The sequence below is a fragment of the Rhinoraja longicauda genome, chromosome 27, assembly GCF_053455715.1.
Source record: "Rhinoraja longicauda isolate Sanriku21f chromosome 27, sRhiLon1.1, whole genome shotgun sequence".
NCBI classification, from domain to species: domain Eukaryota; kingdom Metazoa; phylum Chordata; class Chondrichthyes; order Rajiformes; family Arhynchobatidae; genus Rhinoraja; species Rhinoraja longicauda.
In genome coordinates this window covers 7108111-7124924 of record NC_135979.1, presented here as the reverse complement: position 1 = coordinate 7124924, position 16814 = coordinate 7108111, and the positions used below count along the sequence as shown (strand labels likewise).

At 44.2% G+C, this 16814-nt stretch overlaps 2 protein-coding genes across 2 annotated transcripts in view; both read right to left on the bottom strand.

Moving 5' to 3' along the window:
- Positions 1 to 16814, bottom strand: part of LOC144606726 (cAMP-dependent protein kinase inhibitor alpha-like) — a 692291-nt gene that overhangs the window by 351282 nt on the left and 324195 nt on the right. The window lies entirely within an intron of this gene.
- On the bottom strand, positions 1827 to 11315 carry LOC144606782 (uncharacterized). Its single transcript, XM_078423143.1, has 5 exons — positions 11153 to 11315; positions 9695 to 9836; positions 7501 to 7620; positions 5780 to 5911; positions 1827 to 4108 (listed from the first exon to the last, which is right to left on the bottom strand). The coding sequence occupies exons 1-5, from the start codon at positions 11211 to 11213 to the stop codon at positions 4003 to 4005; spliced, it is 561 nt and encodes a 186-aa protein (XP_078279269.1). The 5' UTR covers positions 11214 to 11315; the 3' UTR covers positions 1827 to 4002.

Genomic DNA, 16814 nt, shown 5'->3' with positions numbered 1-16814 from the left:
CATATCAAGAAATATTATTAAATGTCCTTTACAACTCCTGCCGAATTGTCTACTTTGCATTTCTTTATCTCTCTGCCCAGTCTTTGTATTTTCAAATGTTTTCCTCAACTTTTATGTTGTTCTTATAACGCTTTGTTTTTTATTTTGTAAAATGTTTTTATTTGTTGGGTGCATCTCTCTCCTGATATAAACTGGATTAACATCACCCCAAGATCATTTCTGAAATCTCTCAAACATCTGGGAGAGTAACACAGATGTGTTGTAGCTGCCATTTAGACTGAGATGAGGAAAACTTTTTCAGTCAGAGTTGTGAATCTGTGAATTCTCTGCCTCAGGAGGCCAATTCTCTGAATGCATTCAAGAGAGAGCTAGATAGAGCTCTTAAGGATAGTGGAGTCAGGGGGTATGGGGAGAAGGCAGGACGGGTACTGATTGAGAATGATCAGCCATGATCACATTGAATGGCGGTGCTGGCTCAAAGGGCCGAATGGCCTCCTCCTGCACCTATTGTCTTTGGAGTGTAGGAGGCAACCGAGGACCCGTAGAAAACTCACAGGAGAACGTGCAAACAAGGTGCAGACAGCACCCGTAGTCAGCATTGAACTCGAGTCCCTGGCGCTGTAAGGCAGCAACTCTACCGCTGCATCACTGTGCTGCCCAGCAGAAACCATTTTAATCTGGACTATACAGAATCTTCCAAACACAAAATGCTCTTTATCAAAGAACAAGTGGCATCTGTTTCTTAAAGAATATTAACCAACACTTGTGTTAATGACTAACAAATATATTTATTTCCATTAATAGGCAATAATCACAATGGTTTCAAAGTACAGCAAATTACAATAATTTACATTTAATCATAAATTAATTAAATATGCATTAGAATTAATAATTGAAATGTTGTTCACCTTATCACTGTAGGTGACAGATCGTCAGTCATAAATTAACATTTGTCCTGAACAAATAGCTTTGTACTCTGATGATATGAAAGAGCATTTGAGAATGAATGCTCAAATGACTCGTTGCTTTGGAACATGGATGGGAAAGTTGAGTTTCCCTTCCAGTGGTCTCAGCTCTTTCTTCCTGTTGTAAATGATGGTGTGCATAATAATGGGCCTTTCTTTGTGTCACACGGTTATAAGGTCATAAGTGATAGGAGCAGAAGTAGGCCATTCGGCCCATCAAGTCTACTCTGCCATTCAATGATGGCTGATCTATCTCTCCCTCCTCACCCCATTCTCCTGCCTTCTCCCCATAACCCCACCCGTGTCCACTGATAAGATTTAATTCAGCACCGTTTTTGCTTATGGTACTGAACTGCGCTCTCCAGTTTGTCGTCCGGCAAAGAACATTGAACAGTACAGCACAAGAACAGGCCCTTTGGCACACAATATCCGTGCCCAGCATGGGGCCTTCCCTGTGATGAAGACCAGATTGGATTTGAGGACCATTTCTCACGTGCCAATTGGCATTGACAGAAATGGCCGGAATTGAACTAACTGGCTCACAGGCATCAGTTACTAGAAAGACACTTGAGAGACCAGGTAACTCATTCTTCCCAATTCCGTACCAAGCATGCCCTTCATGAATAGAGCATCCAGCTTCTAAATAAATTAGTGTCTTTTTGGTAACACCAGGAACTGTAGATGTTGGAATCTTAAGTAAAACAACAAAGTGCTGGAGTTAACTCAGCGAGTCAGGCAACATCTCTGCAGATAATAGATAGGTGAGTTTGGGGGCGCAACCCTCCTTTGGTCTGAAGAGGGGTTCGAACCCGAGATGTTGCCTATCCATTCCCTCCAGAGATGCTGCCTGACTCACTGAGTTACTCCAGCACTTTTAATCTTTTCCTAGGTCACCCTCATTGAACATTATCTTACAGGTTCCAAACCTCAATACATTGGGGGAATTATCTTAAAGTCAAGCATCAGTTCACAGTCCTCTGATTTTAGAAAGCATCTTGCATCTTAAGCGCACAGTTTGGCTTTGGAATCTCTTTCATATGGTTATAAGTGTACCTTGATAATTAATAGATATACTAATCAAGGCAGAATAATCTTCCAGACTAGCTTTAATTGCTTTAGAGAATGTGAATAAGATTTCCTGGATTCCGCATTCTGTTCCACCACCTACTCACCCCTGACCTGTGTTATTTGTTTAGTGTAGAGATACATCATGGAAATAGGCCTTTTGGCCCACTAAGTCCATGCCAACATCAATCACCCTTTCACATTAGTTCTATGCTATCCCACTTTCCCATCCACAACCTATGCACTCAAGGAAATTTACAGAGGCCAATTAACCTGCAAGCCCATACATCTGAGGATGTAGGAGCACCTTGGGGAAATCCACATGGTCAGAAGGAGAACGTGCCCAAGGTCAGGATCGAACCCGGGGTCTCTGGCGCTGTGAGGCAGCGGCTCTACCAGCTGTGCCACCGTGCCAGCTTGCCCAGTGGTTATCCTTCTCCCAGGATATCGCATGACATTGAGGTGAGAGTGTGTGTCACTGGGCCACATGAGGATTTGCCACAGACCAATTGAAGATTTGCGGATACCTTGTTACTGGACTTCATTCACATGGCCATTGTCCTGCCATTTACTGAAGAGTCACAAAATGCTGGAGTAACTCAGCGGGACAGGCAGCATCTCCGGAGAGAAGGAATGGGTGACATTTTGGGTCGAGACCCTTCTTCAGACGTCTCGACCCGCACTATATTTGGAAACAATTAAAGGCCAGAATGCTGTTCGCAAAAAGCTGAAAGCAGATATTTTCAGGAAACGGATGCAGGGTTATTGCCTGGAAAGATTGATTTCACCCAGTGAAAACATTGCATTCACGAGAATATACCCTTTTCAGCTATTTTACTACAGGGGTTAATGGGATAATATGTGCTGAAATAATGGATAAAGGGAGTTCTGATGAAGACAGCACCATTCACCAATTGTTTGACTTCTGTGTCCAAAGCAAGATGATTAAGGATCTAAGATGTCTAGTCTTGCACATTACTGAACTCAGTAAACCCGTTTTTGATATAATTGTTTACTTTCCCTCATCCGATTTTCTGTTCCTCTCTTGCAGACTCTCCTTCTTGCCGATGTAACATTCCACGTGTCCCCTGGTATCGCAGCCAAGTGTGCAAAACACCATTGGTAGTCTGACTGCAGAAGGACCAGGGTAGCCTTGGCCAGTGCTGCTACTGTGTCCAGTGCTTGCACTGCACACCACTGCACAGTAGGTGCCTGTTCATGAAGGGAGGGGAGGAGGGAAGGGCAGTCACCAAATGGCAAGTAGGAGCCATCTCGGTAGGATCGGCTAGCACAAGCACAGCCAGGATCGTTGCCACGGAATTTGTTCCTCTGATGTTTCAACACCAACATGTACTTGACCGAAGCTCATAAAAACATCTGCTGATTGCACCTACGAATGGCAGGGCTGCAGTCCAGAAGAAAATAAAGTACTCTTCTGGTTTGTATTAAACAGCGGCATGGGTGCTGTTATGTTTCCACACTGGAAATTGAGGAAACTATGAGGCTCTTATATCACAGTCACTTCAGCAAGTACATGCTTTCAGTTCGAGTACCCGACCACCATCCAATGTCCCTGAAAACTGATTATGATTTTGCTTCCAGGTTGCTGAAGCTACATAAAAGGTGATCATTGTCACACTGTGGAATCTAAGCCTTCCTTCTCTCCCCTCTCTTGCCAATGTCACTGCTGTCAAAATATATTGCATAGGTGTGCGTGGCTTGTTAAATCTCAGATGCTTCTGAATAGCACTTTCGGCTCCACCTCATGCATGTGAAACTCTCCCCTTCTTTCCCTTTGTAATTGTGATCCAGTCCAACAGGCATTCCGCATCTGCTGGTTAATACTTTGTGGACTGATCTCTCCGACCGTCCTTGCATCTTCTTCTGCACCTCATGAGCCTTCAAGGGAAGAAGAATAGATGCCAAAGTTGGCTCCTCCTCTCTGGAATGAGTGGCCTTACGCCTTGGCAGCTCATCTCCCTTCCTGGTTTTGCTGTTTCCGTGTCGAATTAACTTGATTTTGTCTCTTGGAGGTGTTCTTTCTTTCAGCAGACTGAACATTTGACACTGCAATATGTCTGTAAAAGATTTTTTAAAAACCTTTTATTCCCCAAGCAAGAAAAAAAAACCGAAAATTCTTCACAATTCTTAATTTTCTTTCGTCCACTCCAAAGACGTGCAGGTTTGTAGATTAATTGGCTTGGTACGAATGTAAAATTGTCACTAGTATGTGTGGGATAGTGTTAATGTGCGGGGATTGCTGGTCGGTCGGCCAAAGGGCCTGTTTCCACACTGCATCTTTAAACTAAACTAAGCTAAACCCATTCACACCCTCCCAACTCTTCCAAATGCACAATGTCTGTCTGGTCTATCTCCTCAAAGGATGGTCAGGTCAATTCAGTGATAGAGCCGTATGCTAGCAGGACCAATTTCAATCAACATTTTGAAGAGCAGAGAAAAGTGAGACAAACAGAACTATGATTGTATCTCACTTTGGCATGAAAGTGATTTAGTTGAGCAGTTCAGTGATAGGCAAAGGTTTGGAGGGAATCGGAGGAAAATCCATTTCCCTTGACAGGAAGGGTCAGTAACTAGAAGTCACCGATATGTGGTGGACAAGAGAAAGAATCTTGGCGAAGTTGAGAATTTCTTTTGAGACTTAAAAATAACTGAATGAATAATAAAAATTACAGGGTGGTTTTTTAATTGTTTTTGGCAAGATTAGCATTTATTGTTCAAATTGCTCTTGAGAAGATGGTGTTGAATTATTTGCTGTGGTCTTCTCATGGTTGACATTCCCCCAGAGTGGGAAGGATTTAAACACAGTTTTGATGAAGGAAAAGTGATATTTACCAAGTCAAAATAGTGCGTAACTAGGAGGGAAAGGTTTCTTATGGTAGTTCGGGGGAAGAATGGTGATATTGCTGGAGGAGCTGCTGCCTCACTGCGCCAGAGAACCAGGTTCGATCCTGACCTTGGATGTTGTCTATGTGGAGTTTACACGTTCTCCCTGCGATCGCTTGGGTTTGCTCCGGTTTCCTCTCATAGACCCCAAAGGGTTTGGAGGTTAACTGGCCTGTGTAAAAAATTGCTCCTAATGTGCAGGGAGTGGGTGAGAAAGTGGGTTAACATTGAACTAGTGTGAATCAGAATCGCCTTTATTGTCATCCAAAAATGTCTTTTGGACGAAATTCCATTACCCACAGTCCAATAATAAGACCAATAAAAATAAGCAATAACACACACAATCACAAACCAACACAAAACAAAAAAAAGAAGAAGAAAGAACAGATGATCAATGGTCTTTGTGGGCTGAAGGGCCTGTTTCCGTGCTATATTTCTAAACTAAACTAAACAGATATTTGGGACATAATAGATGTATCTATTTTTGGTATAAACCAACATCTGTTTCTACATTTGGGCCACATTAGCTCTTTTATTAATTTTTTTTAAACACTTTAGTTTTGCGAAGTTCAAATCCCACGGTCAAAATTAAACTATGAAACTAAAAGTGATCATGAATCATTTGTCTCAGATATAAAAAAAGGAATTGTTTCACTGAAGGGCCCCTTTCCCAGTACCAGCCTTGCTGATATTAACAGGCCCATCCAGTTACAAAGAATTCAATTGTTCACCATCTCAAAGGCACCAAGCAGTGTGCAATGCATGCTGAAATCACGAACGATGTACACAGTCAGGTATGACAGCAACAGAAGAATATTGCATTTCTTTCCTTGAATAAAATTTACCTTAAGATCCGACCCAAATGTGCACTCTCTATTACTTGTTGATTTCCGTTTGATTTTAACCTTTGATATTGAGGTGGGACTTGGCGTCGTGGCCTTGTCCTGCCGATATTCTGCAAGGCACTGCTGTCTCTCCTGAAGAATGGAAAGAATTACACATTTCAACAATTGCCCGTCATAACCAATTCCTAGCCTACATCGCGCTGGTTTAATTCAGTTTAGTTTGGTTTAGAGATAGAGAGCAGGAACAGGCCGTTCTGCGCACCGAGTCTGCACCCTCCGGCGATCCCCGCACATTAACACTCCTACACACACTAGGGACGATTTACACATGCACCAAGCCAATTAACCTACAAACCTGTACGTCTTCGGAGTGCAGTCACGGGGGTACGTACAAACTCCGTACAGACAGCACCTGTGGTCGGGACCGAACCCGTGTCTCTGGCGCTGTAAGGCAGCAGCTCCACCGCTACGCCACCGTGACTGCCCTGTTACGCCCCAGTTATTGTCAATCTTGAGCTGACACTGAAGACTTTCACTGTACCTCACCACACGTGACAATAATAAACTAAACATGACCTGAATCATGTGGTGCAGGGAACCATTCTACCAGTCTTAAGTTAAGAGTGCAGTCCTGACCTCTCATCTACCTCATTGGAGACCTTTGCACTTTCTTTAGTTTAGTTTAGTTTGTTATTGTGATATATACCGAGGTACAGTGAAAAGCTTTTTTGTTATGTGCGATCCAGTCAGTGAAACGATCATATATGATTACAATCAAGCAGTCTACATAGTGTACAGATACAGAATAAAGGGAATAATGTTTAGTGCTAGATAAGGCCCAGGGAAGTCCGATAAAAGATAGCCCAAGGGTCTCCGGTGAGGTTGATGGCAGTTCAGGACCGCTCTCTAGTTGGTGATAGGATGCCTGATTACAGCTGAGACAAAACTATCCCTGAATCTGGACTTTATCGGTCTTAATCTAATACCTTTGCGCTAAATGTGGTACCCTGTATCCTTTCTCTTGGCACTGTGGACGGCTTGATTGTATTCATGCATAGTATTTTTATTAAGGCTGCAAACAAGAGCTTTTCAAGTAAACTAAACCCCTCTGAATTAACTGACAAGTAATTGCACTCCATCACCTTCCAATAGCCAGCAATTTATCTTTTTTTTTTCATTTTAACTAACGATCCTTTTCTATGGGGGGAAAGAAACTATTAAATTGATTTTTATCAGTTTTTTTTTTGGCAGGGCATTCAAAATCATTACAACTCTGTGTCTTGGACAAACGGCCAGATAGACAAACAGACCTGCTTTTTGATTCACTTTGACATCCACCATCGTAACAGGTGACCACTCAGGCTAAACACTTGGCGAACACAATGCAGGCTGCACTACACTGATCGGTGATATGGTGCCCTGCGGCCTGGAGCTGCCGAATCATTGCATTCTGCACATTCCGGTACCATTGCATTCTGCACATCCAAGCACCATTGCATTCTGCACATCCCAGCACCATTGCATTCAGCAATCCAAGTACCATTGCAGTCTGCACACCCCAGCACCATTGCAGTCTGCACATCCCAGCACCATTACATTCTGCACATCCCAGCACTATTGCATTCTGCACATCCCAGCACCATTGCATTCTGAAAGAGTAGCTTCCATGGTTCAAATTGTTCAAGTTCCCTCAGGTGCACGACTTGATTGATACTACTTACGTCTCACCCAACTGGCAAAATTGCAAACACACTCCATCCTTGAAACCTGCACATTTGCACCTTGGAGCTGATTTTTTGCGGCGTGTGCCTGGACTTCCTAAACCATAAGGTGTGGTTTTCCTGTAAAGAAAGAAGATAGCTGAGATTACCGTGATGAATCTTTATGGCAGTGTAAAAAGCACAAGCATCTACAATCAAAGGAAATACACACCTTCCAGATATGTTGTTTATGGGTGTTTATAGCTTTTGCAATACTTGAATTTAACAAAACATAAATAACGCCATAGGGGGTAAAAAGCCGCCTTTTGTTTTGTACAAGAACCAATGGGCACAGTTGATCACTTTCAAATATAAAGGCTTCAATTCAGTTTGTGCAGTGGCATTGTTTGATAATAAAACAAAACTATGAAGAGTTATGAGTTTGGGTTCTTGTTTTTAAAAAGAAACCCAAAAAAAGGGTAGCTGAAAAGTGGGGTGAAATGTAGAAATGCAACAGGTTACAATAACTTGCTTCCATGTTGCACGTTTAACAAAGGAGAATGTGCTTCATAGGTCATGAGATGACAGTAATTGGCAGTAATCAACGATCTGAAGAAGGGTCTCAACCTGGAACATCATCCATTCCTTGTCTCCAGAGATGCTACCTGTGCCACTGAGTTACTCTAGCAATTTGTGTTTATCCCCACCATTGACCCCATCCACACTTTCAGGTTGCCTCGGGAAAGCAGCCAACATAATCAATGACCTTTCCAACCCCGCTCATTCCTTCTTCTCCTCGCTCTTGCCGGGCAGAAGATATAAAACCTTCAGAGCATGCACCACCAGAATCAGGGACAGATTCTTCCCCTCTGTTATTCGGCCTCTGAACAGTCCTATAATCTAGAGTACAATCTGATTCTCCTCATCCTCATTGGATTTTGTCTCTGGAACTGTAACCTATAATGCTGAAAACATATTCTGCACTCCATTCCCACGACCCATTGCACTTGAGATTGGCTCAATTATATTTATGTACGGTATTACCTGATTTGAATCGATAGCACGCAGAACAAACCTTTTCACTGTACCTCAGCACACGTGACAATAATAAACCTAAACCTTTTTATTAGGATATGACCACAAATTTCACCAAATATACAGGTTTTAATGAGGGGGAATGTACAATGAAGTTGCAGTAAGCAGGAGGAACGATCTCATCTAACGTGAACTCAGGCAATACATTGCCTGTTAATTCCCATTGATTGCCTCTTTATCTTCAGGACTGTTTGCTTTTCTTTTGCTCTCGTTCAGAATTATGTGTAACGTGGTTTCAAACTTCCTGAAGGTCACTAGCCCGAGAAAGCATTTTATTGGGATGCATCACACACAGCATGGTTTGGGAACAGCTCCATCCAAGACTGCCGAGAGTTGTGGATGTAGCCTGGACCCATCACGCAACCAATCACCCTTCTATTGACTCCATGTGCACTTCACGCTGCCTCGGCAAGGCTACCAGCATAATCAAGGACCAGTCTCATCCCAGTCACTCCCTCTTCTCCCCTCTTCCATCGGGCAAGATGTACAGAGGTTTGAAAGGGCGTACCTCCAGTTCCAGGGACAGTCTGTTCCCAGCTGTTATCAGGCTACTGAAGGGTCCTCTCACCAGCCAGAGAGTAGTCCTGACCTCCCATCTATCTCATTGGAGACATTTGAACCATCTTTAATCGGACTTTATCTTGCACTAAACGTGATACCCTTTATCCTGTATCTGTACACTGTAGTCGACCTGGCGGTAATCATGTATATCTGGAGGAAGGAACTGCCTACAGTTTACACTGAAGATACACACAAAATGCTGGAGTAACTCAGCGGGACAGGCAGCATTTCTGGGTAGAAGGATTTCTGGGTGATATTTCGGGTCGAGACCTTGCTTTAGACTGGGGAGAGGGAGTTACAGAGATAAATAAGCAAGTGTAAGAGATCAAGTGTAATCATGTATAGTCTTTCCGCTGACGGGACTGCACGCAACAAAAGGCTTTACATAGTACCTCGGCACAAGTGACAATAATAAACGAAACTAAACTAAAGATAGACACAAAGTGCTGGAGCAACTGTAGTAACGGGAGGCACTTTTGCCTGATGGACAATTTACTCGCGGATGCTGCTGCCCGAGTTGCGAATGCATTTCCCAGCACATTCCTCAGGTTTCACTTACCCCGGCGTGTTGACCCAGATGATGTCCTTGTGGCAGAAGTAGATGCATTCCTTATCCCTCATGTCGTTACAAGAACAGCGCTTCTCCCTCCTGTGCAGCCGTTCCCCGGTCTCTCCGGACCTGGACAAGCTGAAGCCGCGACCTGCAGCCAAGATTATCACTTAATCAAACAATAAACACAATCTCGTCAACAGCAATACAAACGCCAAAACACGCTCCCTTAGATCCTGATAACAAATTGCATTTAACAAGTCTCTTTCGCCTTGGCGCTTGTTTTTGTTTTCCATGCCTCTCATCATTTTATAAACTTCTATCAGGTCTCCCCTCAGTCGCGGACAATCATAGAAACATAGCAAATAGGTGCAGGAGTAGGCCATTCGGCCCTTCGAGCCAATCCGAGTTTGTTCACAGAATGAAGACTGGTAGAATTTATTGCTTAAAAGCGGGGAATGTTGCTAATTTATTTAAACTTTCCTATTGCATAACCTGCTTCAATCCCGCGTTGCTCTTAAACTGGCTACCGACGTTCTTGGAAACCATTCCTCCAATCGCCCCCTGAGTTTCTAGAGTTCTTAAAGTTGACCCGACTCTCTGATTTTCTCATTTAAGTGAACTTGTAACAGCGGCGTCCTGGGGGGTATTCTCATTGCTGAACGATTCCAAACATCGTTTACATTCACCAGGAGTTGAATCAAGCATTTATTTTTAATGACATCATCCCCTTTTCGGGGGTTAAATTGCTTTATTAAAAAAAGGGTCTCATTAATCTGCGAGAATCAAGTTTTCCAATTTAGTTCGGAGGGAATGTTAATTATGGGGAACACAAAGTGCTGGAGGAACTCAGCGGGCCAGGCAGCATCTGTGGAGCGAACAGACAGGCAACGTTTCGGGTCTTGACTATTCTTGAGTCTCCAGTCTGAACAGACAAAAACAGCATCTGTCCGTTCCCTCCACAGATGCTGCCTGACCCGCTGAGTTTCTCCAGCACTTTGTGTTTAGCTCAAAATCCCAGTGCAGTACCTTGTATCTCAATTGTGGTCCGTTTAATGTCACTTAATATCACACATTCCCATTTGCATTAATCGGGTTTCGCGCAAACATAAAAGCAAACGGCGAAAATAGATTTATTTCCACCATCCCCGAGAATTGGAATATGCTGAACTATGTTGATATTTAAGGCAGGCACAAAATGCTGGAGTAACTTAGCGGGTCATGCAGCATCTCTGAAGAGAAGGTGGGACGTTCCCGGTCGAGACCCTTCAGACTTCAGAAATAATAATATTTATCCGTATCCAGTGTCCCCACTGGGTATGACATTTCTAACACCAAACTTTGCATTTAGAGCAACACAAATGGGGCATTTAAACACTAAAACAGCAATATCAACAAATCTTGTTTATGCATTCTCCCGAAGTCAATGCAACAATGCACCAGTCGTTTTTGTTTACAGATGCTTACCATTTTCCAATAACACGAGAACAATTGTCACAGTGAATAATCCACACAGTTTCCAGCCCATCGTTTTGTTTTGCTCTGTGCGAGATGGCGATGCAAAGTCCTGCGCTGTAAATTATTGTTGCACAAACACCTGAGCGCTGTGTGTTGTGACCCTGCACTTGGCTCTGTGTGTCTGTCTGACTCTCCTGCTCCGTCTCCTGAGTTTATATACTGGTGCAGTTGGGACAAAACCTACCCCCCAAGCCCGCGGGGACCCGGGATTTGGCAAGTGTCTGCCACGCTCAGTTAAACACTCCCTCGCACCAAACTCGCATGCCAGGTTGTCACCCATACATGACATTCCAGATATCGCACTATTTACGTGCCATGTGTTAATAACCACTGCAAAACCGATACAAATGCCATTTTTGGTTAACGATGAGGAAGTAGGAAGTAAAACGGAGTCATTTACAACATTCACCAACCCCCCCCCCCCCCCTCCCAACACAACAGAACATATTAGTCGAAGATAGAGACAAAATGCTGGAGTAACTCAGCGGGACAGGCAGCAACTCTGGAGCGAAGGAATGGGTCAAGACCCTTTTTCAGACCCGGAACGTCACCAATTCCTTCTCTCCATAGATGCTGCCTGTCCTGCCGAGTTACTCCAGCATTTTGTGTCTATCTCCGGTTTAAACCAGCATCTGCAGTTCCTTCATACACAGAGCACATTAGCCTTTGTTTGAAGCTATCATTTTAAAAAAAATGTTTGCTCTGTACATTTTAAATCTTAATAACAGGGTGGATTTTACCGCTGATTTATTTCAAATATTTGCATTGGTAAAACTTTACATTTCGTCTAATGTTACCCAAGATTAGCTTTCCAAGTATTCTTGCTCCACAGATGCTGCCTGACCTGATTTTTTTTGGGCATTTCCCTATTTTATTTAATTTCATATTTCCAGCATCTGCAGTGCCTTACTTTTGTAAAACTTTAAAACAATATTTATGGGTTAATTGTGTAGGAAGGAACTGCAGATGCTGGTTTAAACCGAAGATAGACACAAAAAAAACTGGAGTATCTCAGCGGGTCTGGCAGCTTCTCTGGAGAAAAGGAACAGGTGACGTTTCAGGTTGAGACCCTGCTTCAGACTAACAGTCAGGGGAGAGGAAAACGAGATTTACAGACGGTGATGTAGAGAAATATAGAATAAATTAATGAAAGATATGCAAAAAAAAGTAACAGTTCAGTCCAGTTTATTGTCACGTGTACCGAGGTACAGTGAAAAACTTTTGTTGCGTGCTAACCAGTCAGCAGAAAGACAATACATGATTACAATCGATCAATTTACAGTGTATCGATACATGGTAAGGGAATAACGTTTAGTGCAAGGTAAAACCAGCAAAGTCCGACCAAGTTTGGTCTGGGGATAACTCTTTGATTTGGCTGCATTTGGAGTATTGTGTGCAGTTCTGAATGTCCCATTACAAAAAGGATTTGGAGAGGGTATAGAAGTGGTTTATCAAAGGGGTAGATAGTAGTTCAGCACTGCTCTCTGGTTGTGGTAGGATGATTCAGTTGCCTGAACAGCTGGGAAGAAACTGTCCCCGAATCTGGAGGTGTGCGTTTTCACACTTCTATACCTTTTGCCTGATGGGAGAAAGGAGAAGAGGGAGTGGTCGGGGTGTGACTCATCCTTGAATATGCTGCTGGCCTTGCCGAGGCAGCGTGAGATACAAATGGAAGGGAGGTTGGTTTGTGTGATGGTCTGGGCTGCGTCCACAATTCACCGCAATTTCCGATGATTTCCTCACCTGTCGTCACCTATTCCTATTTCCCCAGAGATGCTTGCGTATGGTCCATATCCCTCCATTTCTGCACATCCATGTGCCGATGAAGTAGCCTCTGTGAATGCCACTGTCATATCTGCCTGACCTTCACCACTCCTGGCAGTGAGTTCCGGGGCTCCCACTTCTCTTAGAGGGGAGTGAATCTCTGAAATATTTTGCTCCCAATGTGGTAGAGGCCTAATCATAAGAAACATTTATCGTGGAGATGGATAAATGTTTGAAAGATTGAGGAACTGAGGGTTCCAGGGAACTAGGTTTAGGTTTATTATCGTCAAATGTACCGTATACAGTGAAACGCTTTGTTTTGCATGCGATCCAAACAGATCCGATACACCACATATAGATACAATCAGGTCAAACTCAATTATAAGAGGTACAACAAAGGGGAAGATACAGAGTGCAGAATATAGTTCCCTGCATTGTTTAGTTTAGTTTAGAGATACAGTGCGGAAAAAGGCCCTTCGGCTCACCAAGTTCGCACCAACCAACGATTCCCCACATATTAACACTCCCCCACACACACTGGGGACAATGTTTACATTTACCAAGACAAGTTACCTACAAACCTGTACGTCTTTGGAGTGTGGGAGGAAACCGAGGATCTTGGAGAAATCCCACGCAGGTCACGGGGAGAACGTGCAAACTCCATGCAGACAGCACCCGTAGTCGGGATCGAACCCGGGTCTGCGGTCTGCAAGCACAGTAAGGCAGCAACTCTTCCGCTGCGCCACCGTGTCGCCCAGTTCTTTAGACAAAGTTAAATATTCGCAATGGGGTACTGATGAATCAAACAGTCCCCATGATTATGGAAAGACCATTCAGCAGCCTTAGAACAGAGAGAAGGAAGCTGCTCCTGAGTGTGGTGGTGTGTGCTTTCAAGATTCTGTATCTGCTGCCAGATGGTAGCAGGGAGAAGGAAGGAAGGACTGCAGTGGGACAACTCTTTTGTTATGTTGGGTGCTTATTTGAGGCAGCATGAAGTGTGGGTGGAGTCAATGATGGGAAGACTGGTTTGTGTGATGGACTGGGCTCCATCTACAACTCTATGCAATTTCTTGTGGACCTGGGCAGAGCTGTTCCCAAACCAAGCTGTTGTGCAACCATAGAAGTTGGTAAGAGCCATTGGAGACATGCCAAATTTCCTCAGTCTTCTCAGGCAGTAGAGGTGCCTTCTTGGCTGTTGCATTAATGGCACTGGAGAGGAGTTTGATTCCTAGGGTAGGTCAGCCATGATCAAATTGAATGGTGGGACAGGCATGGAGGGACCTGGTGTCCTCCTCCTGTGCCTACTTTCTCGTGCTCTTGGGTACCTTTCCCTGTTAACTAGCAATTAAGATATGTGATGTAAATGAAAGTGACCATAAAGTTTTATTACTAATTGTTTCAGCGATATTTTTGAAGGAAGAAAATAGAGTGTTTTTACGGTGCGTAACTTCATCCCATACCAATGTGATCGACCTCTGTGCTTACTTTAGTTGCTTTACTTTAGAGATACAGCATGGAAATAGGCCCCTGCGGCCCACCAAGTCCACACCGACCAGCGATCACCCCGTACACCAGCACCATCGTACACACTCGGGACAATTTACAATTTACCGGAGCCAATTAACCTACAAACCTGTACGTCTTTGGAGTGTGGGAGTAAACCGGAGCACCTGGAGAAAACCCACGCGGTCCCAGGGAGCATGTACAAATTTCATACCCGTCATCATCGGCGGTCACTCGAAGCGAGTATGACTGTCCTGATTAGGACGCCTGTGCGTGACTTTGTTTCACGTGGGGAGACTGGTGCACAGACAGCCACCACACGGTCCTTGACAGATCTGGGTCAGGATCCAGTGGCATGGAGTCCAAGACGACCGGGGAAACCTTTTTTGCTGCGGCCTTCATCCGCCTTCCCAGCCGTTGTGACGCTCCACTAAAGTCAACCGTCATCCTCCGCTTGTTCCACCATTGAGGTCTTGGTTGGATTGCTGTTTGTCAGGAACCTCCCCCTCGACCGCACCACCATGGGTGACCCTACCAGGAGCGTAGCTCCAGAAGGCATCGCTCTCAGGACCACACGAGCTTCTCCACCACCACAAGGTGACAATCCACGGGGAAGAAACTACTCGTAATCAGGATTGAACCTGGGTCTCTGATGCTGTCAGGCAACAACTCTACAGCAGCTCCACTGCGCTGCGCTCTATTCTCTGAAGTGGTCCAGAAAACCATTTAATTGTGTGAAGGAACGATGATTCATAAATAATAACCAGCACTCCTTTGCTGTGGTAACTGCTGGTGGCACAGTCAGGCAGCTGCAATAGGCATGTCAGCGCCTTCTGGCTTTGCAAGTCTGCACAGTGCAGCAGAGATGCATGCAATCAATGCACAGGAGGTTAAGGGTGATGCACTCAGCACCAGTTTAACTTGGACTTAGTTGCATTTCAACTACTCCAGTCACTGGAGATATTTGAAAAAAAGTGGAAAATGCCTTCCCCAGTTGGAAGTTGTCAAAAGGCCCATCAAGGCGGTTTGGTAAGCATGGCTTCCGCCTGAGAACAGCTGACGAGGAAGAAGGTGATGTTTTGGGTCGAGACCCTTCCTCAGACCGAGAATCAGGGGAGAGAGAGAGAGAGAGAGAGAAACTAGAGGTAGGAACCGGTACAGAAATATAATCGCCTGCTGCTGTGAGTGTGTGAAATGAACTGGAAAATGACAAATCTAACCAGCCCCAAACCCATCATTCCTGTCACGCTTGGGACATGTCGCCTGGCTTTGGTTCTCATTGAACAAAGAGGAAACAAAACAATCTTTCTAAATTCAGTCAAGATGAGTTAGCAAATAAGACAATAGACAATAGACAATAGGTGCAGGAGTAGGCCATTCGGCCCTTCGAGCCAGCACCGCCATTCAATGGGATCATGGCTGATCATTCTCAATCAGTACCCCGTTCCTGCTTTCTCCCCATACCCCCCGACTCCGCTATCCTTAAGAGCTCTATCTAGCTCTCTCTTGAATGTATTCAGAGAATTGGCCTCCACTGCCCTCTGAGGCAGAGAACTCCACAGATTCACAATTGTGAATAAGTTAGTATTCCAATTTGTGAGGCACCTGCAAAGTCCAAGATGGCTGGACTCTCTTCATCAGTCAACTGAACCATCCTGCCAACAACTAGAAAGCAGTCCTCAACTTATTGGAGACCCTTGGACTATCTTTGATCAAACTTTACTGGCTTTATCTTGTGCTAAATGTTCTTCACGTTATTCCCTTTCATCATGTATCTGTACACTGTAAATGGTTCGATTGTAATCATGTATTGTCTTTCCGCTGACTGGTTAGCACGCGACAAAAGCTTTTCACTGTACCTCGGTACGCGTGGCAATAAACTAGACTCAAAAGCTCAAAAACTATAAAGTTCAGTGGAGTGAATGCAATCGAGAATGATCTTAAGGCCCAAAAGCCAACAAAACAAGAAGTCTGAAGAAGGGTTCCGACCCAAAACGTCACCTATTCCGTTTCTCCAGAGATGCTGCCTGGCCCGCTGAGTTACTCCAGCATTTTGTGTCTCTCTTCGGTATAAACCAGCATCTGCAGTTCTTTCCTACACAAAGTGGTTCTGCAGTGGGTGAAATGTTAATATCACATAACAGGCGTCATGTTTCACAGGAAAGTGGAAGAGAAACAAAATGTGTGGTGACAGGTTATATTCAGTGTGGGTGGAAGGGAAACGATTCCTGTCGATGATGCTTGGCATTCCCCTTGGAGTAAGTAACTGGAATACTGGAATCAGCTTTGCAGGAAAGTGATCTGATTAGAAGTATTTTCAAAAATTCCCAACATCATCTTTGGA